Genomic DNA, 14,706 nt, shown 5'->3' on the forward strand with positions numbered 1-14,706 from the left:
ATTAGCAACAAGACAGCCCTACCTCTTGGCATTGCATGCCTTGGTGACATGAATAAGACATCTTGCCCAGAGTTTATTTTCCTTTAAGGTGACTTTTTTTTTTTTTTTTTTTGATAGGCAGAGTTAGACAGAGGACAGAGAGAAAGGTCTTCCTTCCGTTGGTTCACCCCCCCAAATGGCCGCTACAGCCAGTGCACTGCACTGATCCAAAGCCAGGAGCTAGGTGCTTCATCCTGGTCTCCCATGCCGGTGCAGGGCCCAAGGACCTGGGCCACCCTCCACTGCCTTCCTGGGCCACAGCAGAGAGCTGGACTGGAAGAGGAACAATTGGGACAGAACTGGTGCCCCAACCAGGACTAGAACCTGGGGTGCCAGCACTGTAGGTGGAGGATTAGCCTAGTGAGCCGTGGTGCCGGCTCCTTTAAAGTGACCTTAAAAAAAAAAAGCCTTGTCATTCTACCTGAAAATAATGTCTGTTTCTCTCTCTCTCTCTCTATATATATATATATTTATACATATATATATGTATATATATACACACATATACATATACATATACATACATATATATATGTTTATATATATCATAATTTTTTTCAAATTTTAAAAATTTGAGCTTTTTTTTTTTTTTAAAGATTTTTAAAATTTTTATCTGAAATGCAGAATGACACAGAGAGAGGGGCAGAGAGACACCTTCCATCCTCTGGCTGGCTCTTCACATATCTGCAACATCCAGTGCTGGGCCAGGTCTAGGCCAGGAGCCAAGAACTCCATCCAGGTCTCCCAGGAAGTTGAATCAGAAGTGGAGCAGCTGGGGGCTGGCACTGTGGTGCAGTAGGTTAATCCTCCACCTGTGATGAAAGCATCCCATATGGGTGTATGTTCTAGTCCTGGCTGTTCCACTTCTGATCCAGCTCTCTGCTATGGCCTGGGAAAGCAGTAGAAGATGGCCCAAGCAGTTGGGCCCCTGCACCTGCATCGGAGACCCAGAAAAAGCTCCTGACTCCTGGCATTGGATCATCCCAGTTCCAGCCATTGCAGACATTTGGGGAGTGAACCAGCAGATGGAAGACCTTTCTCGTTGTCTCTCCCTCTCACTGTCTGTAACTCTACCTGTCAAATAAATAAAATCTTAAAGTGAGATAGTGGGGACTCAAATTGGCACTCTGATAATGGAATATTAATGTCACAGGCAGTACTTGACTCACTGTGCCACAACACTGTCCCCAATCTTTTTTGTATGAGTACAAAATAAATATCTACTTATTAAAACATAAACATCATAGACATACAAGACACAGAGTAGAAATCTGAGTGCCGTCCTCCTGTCAGCTACTACTGATCTTGATGTTAAAGGTTCCCATCCACACGGTGGCTCCTGCAAGGGAGACATTGGACATACTAAAGATAGAGCACAAAAGTGAAGGCTTTCAGGAATATTTGCTCATGCAAGTTGAAGAAACTCACAATGACTGCAGATCACAGGAACTGAACACCTCAGGGGTTCATTTTTAAGGAATGCTTCCCTGGAGCTCTTACATTAAGATGACCAAGGCACAGACTCCGTCCGGGGCATTGGTGCCTTGGCTGAAAATGAGTGGTGTCAAAGATGTCCCTTTCGCTGGGCCACCTCAAAGACTGTTGCCACGATGGAGCAGTTCACTGACCTCCTAAAAGCCTGTTACCATGGCAACCTGATTCACCGGCTGTCTGTCAGCTTGACTGGAGCCTACATTCCTGAAGCCAGAAGAAACTATTCTTTTTTTAAATCTATTTTTGGAGAGCCATCTGTTAAATGTGTGCTTTATCCAACCATAGAAAAGTAAACACTTGTTCATAGCCGAATTTATTTCATTCCATTAACACCAAAGTCATTTTGCTTGAAATTAAATTCAATCCAGTTCAGAAAATATTTGCTGGCACCTGTCTGGGATGTATGTGCAGGTAAAAAAGGCATTGTTTCACTGCCAAAGAACTTGAACTTGCAGTTCAGTAGGAAGATAAGCTACACACGTGAATAGCAATAGGCCAGAGCGGCATATAATAAATTCCTCCAGAAAGGGCCTACCAAATTATTATAAGGGAAACAATTTCTTAGTGAAAGGCCTTTTCCAACGGTGTTCTCACATTCTTAGTGCCCAACAGAGTGGTTGGAGGGTCATACTTGCTCAATAAATGGCTGGCTGGGTTAATGAAAGAATGAGTGATGGATGGGCAATGGATAGGTATTTTTTATTTTTTCAGGAAGGGTATTTTGGGGAAACACTGACTAGAGTGAAGGGTGTGGCTCATTGAGAACTCTTTGAACGGGAAACATGTTCCTGAGGACTGTAAGGCTGAGCTAAGAACTTTGTCTTTGATGGGCAAGACTATGGAGACCCGAAAAAGAACATTTTTCTGAACAAGAGACAGACTTGATCAGAGCTGAACTGGAAAATGGTCCTCATGCTAGAATATGGTTGCAGGAGCTATTTCACGACATGGTCTCTAACCAAATGGCTTTGTTCACTGAGCTGATTGTATTCAATGCACTTTTTTTCTCCAAAATATGTAGGCAGATCAAGGTGCTTAGGGCACTCAGGTGGTTCTCTGTGCTTCGATTCTGGGAAATCTTTGAGGGAGATCTCTGGATGTGCAGATTTCTGGCACTCTTCCCCAGAGCTGCTCTGGAGTGGAGCCCCCTCGTTTGTGTGGAGATCTTGATGAAGACAGACTTTGGGTCCCCCTCCTCCCCCTTGAGAAGCCCTGGAGCTGCCTATTTCACCTGGTTCACGTTACATTGTAGAGATCCAAGCAGAGCTCTTTGGGCAGTATTTTCTAGAATGGTTCACAGCCTTGACTGATCAGAGATGCTACCAGGATTGCCTCTCAAGCCCGTGTTCACATAACTCCTTGTGAGAGGCTCTTCCATGGTGCCTTTGCTCTGGTCTACATGGTGGAATTATTCAAGAAGATTCTTAGGGCACATCAAGTGCTATTTACCCAAGAGTTTGAGTGTGGGTGAGGATAATGAATTATTTATGTTGGAACATGGCAAATTTTTAAATTATATAACAGCATTTTAGAAACCAAGTTATTATTTAACAGTCCAGCTAATTATCATATGATCTCCAAAATGTTGCATGGTTTCATTCTTCAAAACCTGCTGTTTCCTGTTCTGTGTTACAGTTTTAAACTTACACTGAAGATAATATTATAACAGCCCCTTGTTGTGGTTTTGCAATGACCTTTGGCCTAATGTAATAAAATTCTGCCTTGACCAGTTACCACTCCTTGACAAGAATTTGTCATGATAGGCAGAATCAGTATTTCAGGCAGAAAGAGGCATTCTAAGACTCCAGAAAAACAGGGTTGCTTTGGGAAAATAGTTGAGAGATTGAAAGAGAACATACATGCAAGAAAGCAAGCAAACCAGTAAGAAAGGAAGATAGAAAGAAAGGATATTCCATCAAGGAATGGAAAATGATTAGGTGGTTTGGTGGCCCAATTTGTGCTTATTCAGAAAAGATGAGAAAGGAAGGGAGAGTTTTTGGATAAAGGGGTCTGCTGGTGGGTGGTGATAGGGTTCTGTTTCAGGGCAGGAAGAAGCCTGGGGGCACTGAACAAGTATTTTCTTCCTTGGGGAGTCCTAGGATTTGCCCCACCAGGATCTGCTTCCCTGGCAAGGCAGAGACAGATGGGAGTGATAGAGGCGGGGAGCAATGACCTGCAGATGTCTTGACATCTGAATGACTGCTGGCCTGGTCCTCTGTCCAGTAGGAGGAAGAGGTACTAGAGGAGCAGGGGGTGAGAGCCTGATGGAAGCAGATAGGTTGATACCCACTGGGAAAAAGCACAAATGGGGATGCCAAAGGCAAACTTGACTGCTTCATAAGTTCTCCTAGGGTGGCCAACAAGTCAGCATTGAGTGGGCAGACACCATGTGATAAAGTGTCATTGTCACAGGCAGCTGCACACAGGGTGGTTTGCAGGAGTGTCGTGTTGAGCTTTCCAGAACAACACGTCTTGAGCATCATGAATACTTGCCTTGCTAAGTTGCTGGAGGTGTGACAGAGAGCCACTCCTGTCAATTTGTATGACAGCAGATGTGTCAAGTCTCTGAACTTCAAATTATCAGGAGACTGAATTATGTGGCATGCAGGGTCTCCTCCAGCTCTGAACTGGTCCTATTAGAATGGTCAGATCAAAGACAAGGGACGTGACAGAAGTCTGTTGGGTGGTGTGATTATTTCACACCGCAAATGCTAGGATGAGCAGTTTAGCTTTGATCCAATAGGCTGAATGCAAGAACAAGAAGTGTTTCAGGGATGACATGAACAAAAGCTGCAGAGAGTTTGAGTGAAAGACTTCAGCTACACTTCTGAATCTCATAATATGATGGTCTTTGGTGGCCTTGATAAGAGCAGCTTGTGTGGAGTGGTGGAGCTGAGCCCTGACTAGGGGTGATGCAAGAGAACCTCAGAGAAGAGGAAGTGAGACTGAAGAAAGTCGATTCTTCAGAGGAGCTCATGGCAGAGAGGAGTAGAGAAATGGAGCAGTGATTCTAGGGAATGCTACGCAGTCAAGGAAAGTTTTGTGTTTCGAAGCTGGAGGCGATATGTCACATGTTTTCACTCTGATGGGAATGACTCGGCAGAGAGGGGAGTGCTGATGCGCGCATACAGAGGTGGAGATCCCAGAAGCAAAATCCTTACGCGGTAAGAAGTGAAGGGACCCACGCTGAGGGGGGAGGGTGACCTCAAGAGTAGGAGAACAGGCAGTCAGCAGGGCACAGATGGAGACGGTGCTTGCTTAGGGTGGGCATTGAGTGCAAATTCTCATTGGATCACCTGCTGTCTCGGTGATCTAAGAAGCAAGGTCATTGGTACCTGACAATGAGAAGGATGGAGAGAGCATTGGAAGCTTTCAGGGTACAAACCAGGTGGGAGTACAGAAGGGTGAAGTGATTAATTTGGTCTTGTTTGCTAATTAGTGTCCGTCTTAGACAAGCATCTAGAAGAGTTTGGACCCAGATGCCTTGGAAATGTGGTAGAATAGCCAAGCAGCCCTGTGAGCCCACTGAAGATTTGTGGCCACAAAATAAAAGTGAAAGCAGTCAGTGAGGAGTGTGTTCTTCTGAGCCAATGTCAGTTGCCTGGGTAGAGTAAGTTGAGAGTTAAATGAATAATGAAGATGAGGGAGTGGAAGGGATTCAGAGGCACCTAGGGGCCAATTGCAGTTAAACCACGGACTCTAGGCTGGACTGGGAGAGAAGTGAAGACGTGGAGGGAGTTGGGGACAGGGGTGGTGCTGTGGTCAGTAAGTGGAGGCTGTCTGTGTAGCTGGAGTAACTGATGGAACAAACAGGAAAGATGCAAACCTTGGCCTCTCTAGGAGGTCGAATCATGTTCTCCGAAAACACATGTCTACATGGAACTTCACAAGGTGACCTCATTTGGAGATAGGGTCTTTTGCACATGGAATTAGTTAAGATGAGGTCATGTGGGATTAGGGGAGGCCCTCAGTTCACCCAGGGAATAAGGGCACGTGACCACAGAGATTGAAGTGATGCGGCAACAACCCAAGGCCTGCTAGGGAGTGCCAGGAGGCCCCAGCTAGGAAGAGGCAAGGAAAGATTCTTCCCTGGAGGCCTCAGAGGAAGGATGGCCCTGCCAGCACCTTGGTTTTGGACTTCGAGAGTTTGCAACTGTCAGAGAATGAATTTCTATTGTTTTCAGTCCTCCAGTTTCCAGGACTTGGTTACAACAGCTGTATGAAGCTAACACAACCCACAGCTTCCTGTGCAGTCAGTGGTTCCCGCGTTAGTGTTGTCATCTGTAGTCAGGAAAGAGTCATTCTTGGGAGAGCCCTAGGCCTGTTGATCAGGCTCAAGCCTGAGGTCATTAGCAAGGTCATGTCAGTACCACCACTAACAGTTCGGTCCTGAAACAGCTTGTGCAGAGGGTGTGTTTAGCAGGCACTAGCGCCCCCCCTCAATCTTTGTGGAACACTTGGAGTAGCAATGTTTAATCTTGCACAACTTTCTGCCACAGAGAGGAGACTTCCTGCTCCAAGATCGTTCTGTTGCTGTCTCCCTAGCTCAGGTTTGCTCTGATCCATCCTGTAAAGCCTGAAGTCTGAATAGCAGAAGTTGTTTCCTGAGCACGGGGCTCTTCATTACCTGCAGTCTCTTTCTAGAGCTTACAAGGGCTTAGTAAATGCTCTCCAGTGTGCAGCACTGCAAAGGGGTATGATGTAGCACTGGTCTGTTCTCCTGCCTTCTGCCACAAACCACCACCAACCCCGAAATGAGAAGGAAGTCCCACTTGGGCCAGGATGGTTAAGGAAGTAAGGCTTAATTGTTTGGAGGACGCTGAATGCCCTCTGCCCTGACCAGTGCTCACTGAGTCTAGAGTGGGTGTGCAGAAGGGGAGCCGGCCCCTCTGTGCTTCCTTAAGGTGGGGACTGAAGTTGGGAAGGGCACCTGTTAGCTATCCAGGACTCTTTGTTGAGAACCGTGCAGTACCTTTGCAGATGGTTCAGGAACTCCACAGCGTGTGTGCAAGCTCAGGGTCCCAGTACACCTCATTCCACAGGGATGAAGCCCCTTCTGTGTACAGGATCTGTGTGGGGCATGGGGGTAATTACAAAAGAAGAAAAAATGTTGGAGAGTGGGGCAGGCCCACAAGGGAGGACCGGAAGGAACAAGGTGTTATGGGTAGGAGAGGGTGGGCCTGATGCCGTGTGGGAGAGGCAGGGAAGGCCTGGCAGAAGGCAGCAAGTTCCACCTGAGACTGGAGGGAGGAGAGGAGCTCACCTGCAGGAGAACAGGGGGAGGAGAACCTAAGAGCTTGGATCCAGTGCTGGGAGCGAGGCAGCAGGGCTGGAGCAAAGAGGAGGAGACCTAGATCTCCTTGCAGAGGACAAGGGTAGCCATCACCTGTCTTTGGCTTCTCTCCTACAGCCTGGTCTCAGAAGCAGTTCCAAATTAGTTACCTGGGTTTAGCTCATTTCCCAGTAACCTAATCCAGGCAAGGTGCTTCTGCTTTCTGGCCCTGGATTTTTGGTGAAGTGAGCTCTCTGAGGTTCTTGCTAGTCTAACATTCTGTGGGGCTGTGGCTCTTTGAAAGAGGATCCAGAGTTGAGTAAGAGGAGCGGAAGACAGAGTGGGAAGTGACAATCAGTGAGTAGGAAACAAGAAGAGGGGCCCAGGGAAGAGAGTGGGAAAGTTTAGTCAGAGCAGTCGGAGGAGGAGAGCTGCGCTGTTCTGCATGAGTGTGTGTTTGCCCCCAACTCCAGTGTGAGGATACAGAGTGGGGCCCTGTACTTAGCACCAAGAGGTCATGGTTGACCATTGAAGAACAGAAGCTGGGCTAAGATATGCTAAGAGTGAACAGGTGGGTGGTGAGGAGGGCTCACCCTGGACTGAACTGTGAAGCAGCACATTGGGGAGCCCTCTCCTCACTCTGTGCCCCACCCCAGGTGCCCCACTGGCTACTGCATCCCTCCCCATACCGCACACACACAAATACACACACACGGGCTGCTTCCAACGACCTAGTCTGTGCCCCAGAAAGCTTTCTTTCCAGTTTTGCTATGGTCTGCATGTTTGTGCCCTATTGCCTGCCTCCCTAATTCCTATGCTGAACTCCTATCCCCAAAGTGATGGTCTTCAGGAGTTGATTAAGTTAAACTCTCATGAATGAGACTAGTGCCCTTAGAGCTGACCACTTCTGCCGTGTGAGGATAAAGGGAGAAGGTGCCATTTATAAACCAGGAAACGGGTCCTCACCACACACCTAATCTGCTGGTGCCTTGATCTTGGATGTCCCAGTCTCCAGAACTGTGAGAAATAAATCTGTGTTGTTTATGAGCTGCCCACGTTATCATGGCAGCCTGAATGAACTAAAACATCAACCATAGCCCATAACTCAGTGAGACTAAAAAGGAGAACGTTCAGGTATGCAATACTGCTTTTTGCTGGGCACTGTGTTAAAGGCTTTGTGTATAGATTAAATTTTACCTTTATTGGAAATCTGTGGTAAATGCTAGTATATTCCTCATGTTATGAATGAATGAACTGAAGCTTAAAGTCACAGGTCTTAAAACTGGGCTCCACTACAGGTAACAAGCCTCCAGGGCAAGCTTTCATGAGCCTTGGTTCGAGGCCAGTGCTATGGCGCAGCGGGTTAATGCCCTGGCCTGAAGAATCAGCATCCCAAATGGGCACTGGTTCAAAACCCGGCTGCTCCACTTCCAATCCAGCTCTCTGCTATCCCCTGGGATAGCAGTAGAAGATGGCCCAAGTCCTTGGACCCCTGCACCCACGTGGGAGACCCAGAAGAAGCTCCTGGCTTCAGATCAGCACAGCTCCGGCCGTTGCGGCCAATTGGGGAGTGAACCAGCAGATGGAAGAGCGCCCCCCCCCCTCACCTCTCCTCTCTCTGTAACTCTGACTTGCAAATAAATCTTAAAAAAAAAAGAGCCTTGCTGCACAGCAGTCTAACTGACCTAAGTCCCACCAGGGTATGAATGACTGACAGGTGGCTATATGTGCAAAGGAAGTCTCTTATGAGATTTTTGCATTGGAAAGGAGGAGTTTCAGAACCCAAAGGACATGTGAGTTCTGGTGTTTTCTGGATAAAAAATTTAAGAGAGCCTTAATCTTTAAGGCTCTATTGAATTGTGTTCAGATTCCCAGGGGTTCAAGCTATCTGTCAAGAAAAAAACTAAAATTTATCAGTGAGGGTCAGAAGCACAAAGCAGGCAGCCCAGACAGCTTGTGAACAATCTTGAGAGAGTGGCTGTACAGTGCAGAGGGTCAAGTTGAAGTCTTATTCAGGCAGATTCTGGTTGTCCAGGCATTTTCTCATCTGTCCATCCCCCTGACATCAGACTGGGTCCAGAGGTGAGAGCTGAGCCTAGTGATTCCAGCTGGTTCCTACGGCACCATCCCTGTGGTCTCTGGTGTTACTTCATCTCTTTGAAAGCAGCCTGAGCAAGTGCCCCGATACACCATGAACGCATCCCCCAAGTATCTGAGTCTCAACAAGTCCCAAGGCAGTGTCACTGAGAGCTTCTCCTTCACCAGCCATCTTGGGAACTCTGAAGATTTAATAGGCAAAATGCTCCCTGTTCGGGAAACCAGAGTGTTCAGACACATCTACAGAATGACGGCCCTCTAACTCTAGATTCCTTTGTGGTGTTCCAGGAGAAGAAGATGATGATGAAGGTGATGAAGATAGGATGGATAGTACAGTCAAGGGCCCTGGACCCAGGGGCCCGGTTGGGACAGTATCAGAAGCTCAGCTAGCCCGGAGGGTCACCAAAGGAAAGAACAGCCGGAGGATGCTGTCCAACAAACCTCAAGACTTCCAGGTACAAAGAGCCCAGATGCTCTGCTTCCTTGTTTCACTACCACCTTGGTTATCTTCAGCAACTGCAGTGATGCTGTAGGGACCTATTTCCCTGGGCAATGGCTCATCTAGAAGAAGGGACAGACACAATGAGAAGAGTGCCCATCTTTCTTCTGCAAGCAGGAGTGGGTTTGGTCAAGCCAGCGGAGGTTCTTCAGAGAAATGAAACTGCTGCCTCTCTCCCAAAGAAAAGAAGCACAGCTATTACATTGTGCATAGCTCTGGGCACTGCCTTAGACTTGGGGAACAGTGATGGAGGGAGTCCATGCATCATCAAGGCCCAAGATGGCCATGTCAGGGGCTGGAGGCTCGGCCTGGTCCTGCCCTTTCCCAGGCAGGCTCTCAACCCTACCTACACCTCCTGGATCCTCCAGCCCAGCCCCACATCCCGTCTTGGGATGATGACAGGTGGTCTTCCCCAGGCCACAAGCACCAGTGCCCTGCGAAGCTGCGCTGGCCTGTCTTCAGCAACCCTTACAGGTGACACTTGAGGGTTCCTTTCCACTGGACACTGGGCAAGGATCAGTAACAAGTCCCCTTCTGTGCTCGCAGATTCGCGTCAGAGTGATAGAGGCCCGACAGCTGAGTGGCAACAACATAAGGCCAGTGGTCAAAGTCCATGTCTGTGGCCAGACCCACCGAACGAGAATCAAGAGAGGCAACAACCCATTTTTTGATGAGGTAAGCGGGCAGAAGAGGCATGTTCCTGCCCAGTGAGTCTGTCCTGTTGGCTGCACCTCCCTGCCTTCCACCCGTTCTCCTATCCCCGGGGGAGGGAATCACATGAGCACACTTGGCCAGGTACAGACGATATGGAGTTCGAGCTGAACATATGACGTAGATACCATAGGGTCTTGAAGTCACTGGCCCAACTTCATCATTGGTTCTCGGAACTGCCTGTGTCTTTCTTCCAGTGTTTTTGCAACAACTTCCCAATGGCTGCCTCCCCCCTTCACCCCTTCTGGTGGAGCACAATATGTCACCGACATCTACCTTTGCTTTTAACAGTTACACGATGTCGCTGAGGGACAACTCTGACTAATCTCAGTTTTTTGGAGATGTCAAAACTTACTTGGCAACAAAAAAATAATATATATGAAAGGAAGACAGTTATGGACAGACGTGGTTCCCCCTTACCCTATACAGAGAACATAGCCCTGTTCCTCTTGACCTCTTCTGGAACATTCTTAAAAAATACTTACCACCTTGACACTCATCTCACAGGCCACAGAATGCCATGGCAGGGCTCTGGGCAGAAATGACAGGCTAGGGAGTTTTCCAGAGCCCAGCTCCACTCTGCTGGAGGGACACGTTTCTAAGATTCCTTGCACCTGTGTCTCCTGGCCCTGTTACCTGAGCTGAGGCCTTGCCTTGCCTTAGTTTCCTACCACAGTTTCTCTTTGTTCTCTGTGGCTTCTACTCCCTGAGCCAGCTCTAACTTTTTTTTTTCTTTTCTATTTGTATGTGCAGAAGAAACTGGTTTCTTCTCTCAGGTGCTCCTGTTTCCTCCCCCTTTGTTCAAGCTTTGCAGAAGGTCTTTATTTTCTTGCCTCCTCTGACTTCTCCTTAGATGAGTCACAGACAGCCACACAGCTACGGGAAAGCTCACACGAGAGGTAGGGGTGCACTGAGATGATGCACTTGCTGTGGAGTTGGGGAAGGCTGGGAGAGATTCCTGTTGAGGGAGAGACTGATTGGGAGGGAGGGTGAGATGCCGGATGTCCTGTGGCCTCAGGGCTGGGACTGTGGGTGAGCATTTGTAATGCAGGCTCCATGTGTGCTCTACTGCGCTCCAAAGAGCCTGGCAAGTGTCTCCACCTTCCTCATGCTTTTCCCATTTTCATGATTTATTGTGACATCAGATCTTTTGGCAAAAGTGAAGAAGCAAATCACTGGGCATCTAAACAGACTCATAAATCTGTCTTGAAATTTTACTAAAAAAGTCCTATAAAAAATCCTACTTTATATACTCATATCGCAAAAAAAAAAGCAACAAGCAAAAACTGCTATAGATTTTAAAGAACCAATAGCCAGATGCTATGTATGATCCTAATCTAGATACTAGATTTTTTTTTTAAAGCTAAGACAGAATTCTTTTTCAGGACAATTAGAGCAATTTGAAAATTATTAGATGTTTAATTTCTTGGGTATGATAATATTGTGATTACATAGGAAGATCTCTTTACTCTGAGGAGATGCATGCAAATGTATTTTTGAAAGCATGAAGGATCATCTAGAGCTTTCTTTCAAATAATTCAATTTTAAAGAGAAACATAAACCAAATGCCCCAAGATTGCAGCAGTTGGTAAACACAGGTAAAAGCTAGTATTTATTCAACCTTCATGTAAATTTGAAATATTTCTAAGTACAACATTGCAGGAAAAAACCCTCAGTTGGAATAAATGGTCCTTTTTTCTCTTCAGATTAACATACAGCCAACATAGTACAATCTCTGTATACGTAATATTAATCTCCCAAGAATCAACCTTCTTAAACTTAGCTGTTATGATGGGTTTAAATGCAGCCAATATTGCTCTGCTCAGGCATTCACACAATCTAGTAGGCAAAGTTGTCGTTGAAGTTGTTTCATTAGAAAGAAGAGAGGAGGCCATTTGATGCAGAAGCTTAAATCACCGCTTGGGATGCCCGCATTCATATAAGAATGCTTGCTTTGAGTCTTGACTCCTCTGCTTTGAACCCAGCTTCTTGCTAATGTGCATCCTGGGAGTCAGCAGGTAATGGCTCAAGTCCTAGAGTCCTCGCCACTCAAGTTGGAGACTTGGATGGAGTTTGGACTCCTGGCTTGAGCTTGGCCTAACCCTGGCTGTTGTAGGCACTTGGGAAGTGAACCAGTGGATGGAAGATCTCTCAATTTGTCTCTTTGTCTGTCTCTGAGTCTTTCACATAAAATGAAATTGAATAAATATATTTTTAAAAGGAAGAGTAAAGTTACAATCACTGGCCAGAGTGACAGACCTAAAAATATTAGAGAATTAAATGCACATCAAGCCCTAAGCACTCAGTTTAGTGAAAGCTGCATCATGAAATCATCTTAGATCTTTATTTCAGGTAGCTAGCATCATGTAGTAGTCAATAAATGCTACACTTGTCAACTCTTTCCCCAACATGCAGAAGTGTGTCTACCATGAAACTTAAACTTTAGGGCCTTTTCCAAGGTCCAGCGTAATCGAACGTAATTTTGAATTTATGCTTCGTGAGTTGTTAGGTGGGCTCCCAAAATTATAGCATCAGATATCACTCAACCTGAAAGCCCTGCTAGCATTTAACTATGTTCTCTGTTGTTTTGGCAGTTATTTTTCTACAATGTCCACATAACCCCCTCTGAGTTGATGGATGAGATCATCAGCATCCGGGTAAGGCAGCAGTGAGTAGGGTGGTGCCATTCGCTAACTGATAGACAAAGGCAGTGACCTTTTCTCACTCTCTCTTCCAGGTTTACAATTCCCATTCTTTGCGGGCAGATTGTTTGATGGGGGAATTTAAGGTTGGTAACCACAGTTTGCTTTATCTAGCCTACATAAAGATGAGAACTTTCCTAATAGGACACCCAGTTCCTCAGGGTGTCTGTCTCAGTGATATCTTATGTGTTAGGGGTCAGCACCATGATCCCGGCAGAGGGCTGCCTGGGTCCTGTCTACTCCTAAAGCAGAACACTGGACAGTTCCCCAAGCATGATGTCATCAAAGTGCCATGTTGGGGCCCTTGGCCAGTGTTCCATGTGTGGATGAAACAGAAGGAAAAGTGCTTGACTATGGCAAGAAGCCCAGCATCCAGCTCCACTCACCAGTGGCCCCAGAGTTCCACCTAGAAAGCCAGTTGTTGTAAATCCGAAGTATGAAAAAGCTAGATCAGGAAGGGAAAATGGCACTTTCTAAGTAACTCACTTGGCACTAAAAGACAAATACTTGGGTGACTTCTTCCCCCAGTTCTACATGGAAGGGGTTACCTCTCAAAGGAGGGAGCTTTCCTCACTAGAAGTCTGGGGATCATCTGGGTCAGGCAGGCCTGTGCTTATGCCACCAACCACTCACACATCCCAAGGGAACTCATTTAACCACACTGACCATTGGTTTTTTCATCTGTAAGAAGGGATCATCATGCAGAGTAAATGAGGTAGTGTATGTAAAGTATCTGGCACAGCACCTGGCACATTAGAGTGCATGGTGACTGATTATATTAGCATTGGCATTGGTTGGAGGCAGAGGAATACTGGATAGGCAGTTGGGTCAGATGACTTTTTGTAAAGTGACTACTGGTCCCAGTCTGTGACCTTCAGTGCTAAAACCAGGGAAGGCTCAGGCAAATTGGCGTGTGTTGGTCACCTTGCATCCATGGTCCCTTCCAAATACAAGTCTAGCTCACTCATCCAACAGTGATTCATTGAGGGGCTTCTATTGCCACGAGCAAGCAAGGCGTTGGGGATACAGAAGGGCAAGATGAAATGATTGGGTCCCACAGATATTTAAGTCTAGTCGTGAATCTTGTATCAAAGTATAATGATGATGGTTTCTTGAAAGTGACTACACTGATTTTAGAATCTACTTAAACTACTTTAAATTATTATTTTTTGCAGATTGATGTGGGATTTGTTTATGATGAGCCTGGTAAGTAACATGCTCCCCTTCAATTTGAATTCTCAAGTTCATTCCTTCTGACTCTAAAGAGAGTCTAGGGACCAAAATTCTGGAGATCAAGGAGGCAAAGTTAGAGAAAAAAATATTTCCTTAATGGGGAAGAGAGGAAATGTTTAGTGGGAATGAGTAACAATAGCTTACGATAAATGTCCAGTGTTGTAACATTCAAAAATAGGTAATTTCTATCTTGTTTAAACACACCAGGACAGAAGGTTGGGAGAGTACACAACAGGGGATATTAATGTGTAGACCCATCTGAGGGATAGATAAGTCGTGATGAGGCTTCCAAGAAAATGCTTGTTTATCTCAGAGCAGATGAGATCAAAGGCCTGTAGGTATCTCTGTAAAGCGGCCCTGTCCTCAAACCCCTCTTTTAGGTCACGCTGTCATGAGAAAATGGCTTCTTCTCAACGATCCTGAAGACACCAGCTCAGGTGCCAAAGGTTACATGAAAGTCAGCATGTTTGTCCTGGGAACCGGAGATGAGCCTCCCGTGAGTCTGAATCTCTGCCTTGTCCACTTTGCACAAAAACGCCCAAGAATTGAGCCGTCACGAACCAGTAGTTGTGAGTGGAGCACGATTCCCCTTGCCTCACCCCACGTTGCTCCTGCTCTGGGCTAGTGGCTCATCCTTCCTTTGTGGAGTTGCCTGTCCA

General features: G+C 46.5%; 1 protein-coding gene across 2 annotated transcripts in view; it reads left to right on the forward strand.

Moving 5' to 3' along the window:
• The window catches only part of MYOF (myoferlin), a 157,833-nt gene that overhangs the window by 51,588 nt on the left and 91,539 nt on the right, over window positions 1–14,706 (forward strand). For both annotated transcript variants that reach the window (XM_062214246.1, XM_062214245.1), the window contains exons 6-11: window positions 9,191–9,357; window positions 9,948–10,076; window positions 12,707–12,769; window positions 12,850–12,900; window positions 13,990–14,020; window positions 14,428–14,543. In XM_062214246.1, the coding sequence (XP_062070230.1) occupies window positions 9,191–9,357; window positions 9,948–10,076; window positions 12,707–12,769; window positions 12,850–12,900; window positions 13,990–14,020; window positions 14,428–14,543 (557 nt within the window). The remainder of the gene's footprint in view (window positions 1–9,190; window positions 9,358–9,947; window positions 10,077–12,706; window positions 12,770–12,849; window positions 12,901–13,989; window positions 14,021–14,427; window positions 14,544–14,706) is intronic.

Source organism: Lepus europaeus, chromosome 17, assembly GCF_033115175.1.
Source record: "Lepus europaeus isolate LE1 chromosome 17, mLepTim1.pri, whole genome shotgun sequence".
Classification (NCBI taxonomy): domain Eukaryota; kingdom Metazoa; phylum Chordata; class Mammalia; order Lagomorpha; family Leporidae; genus Lepus; species Lepus europaeus.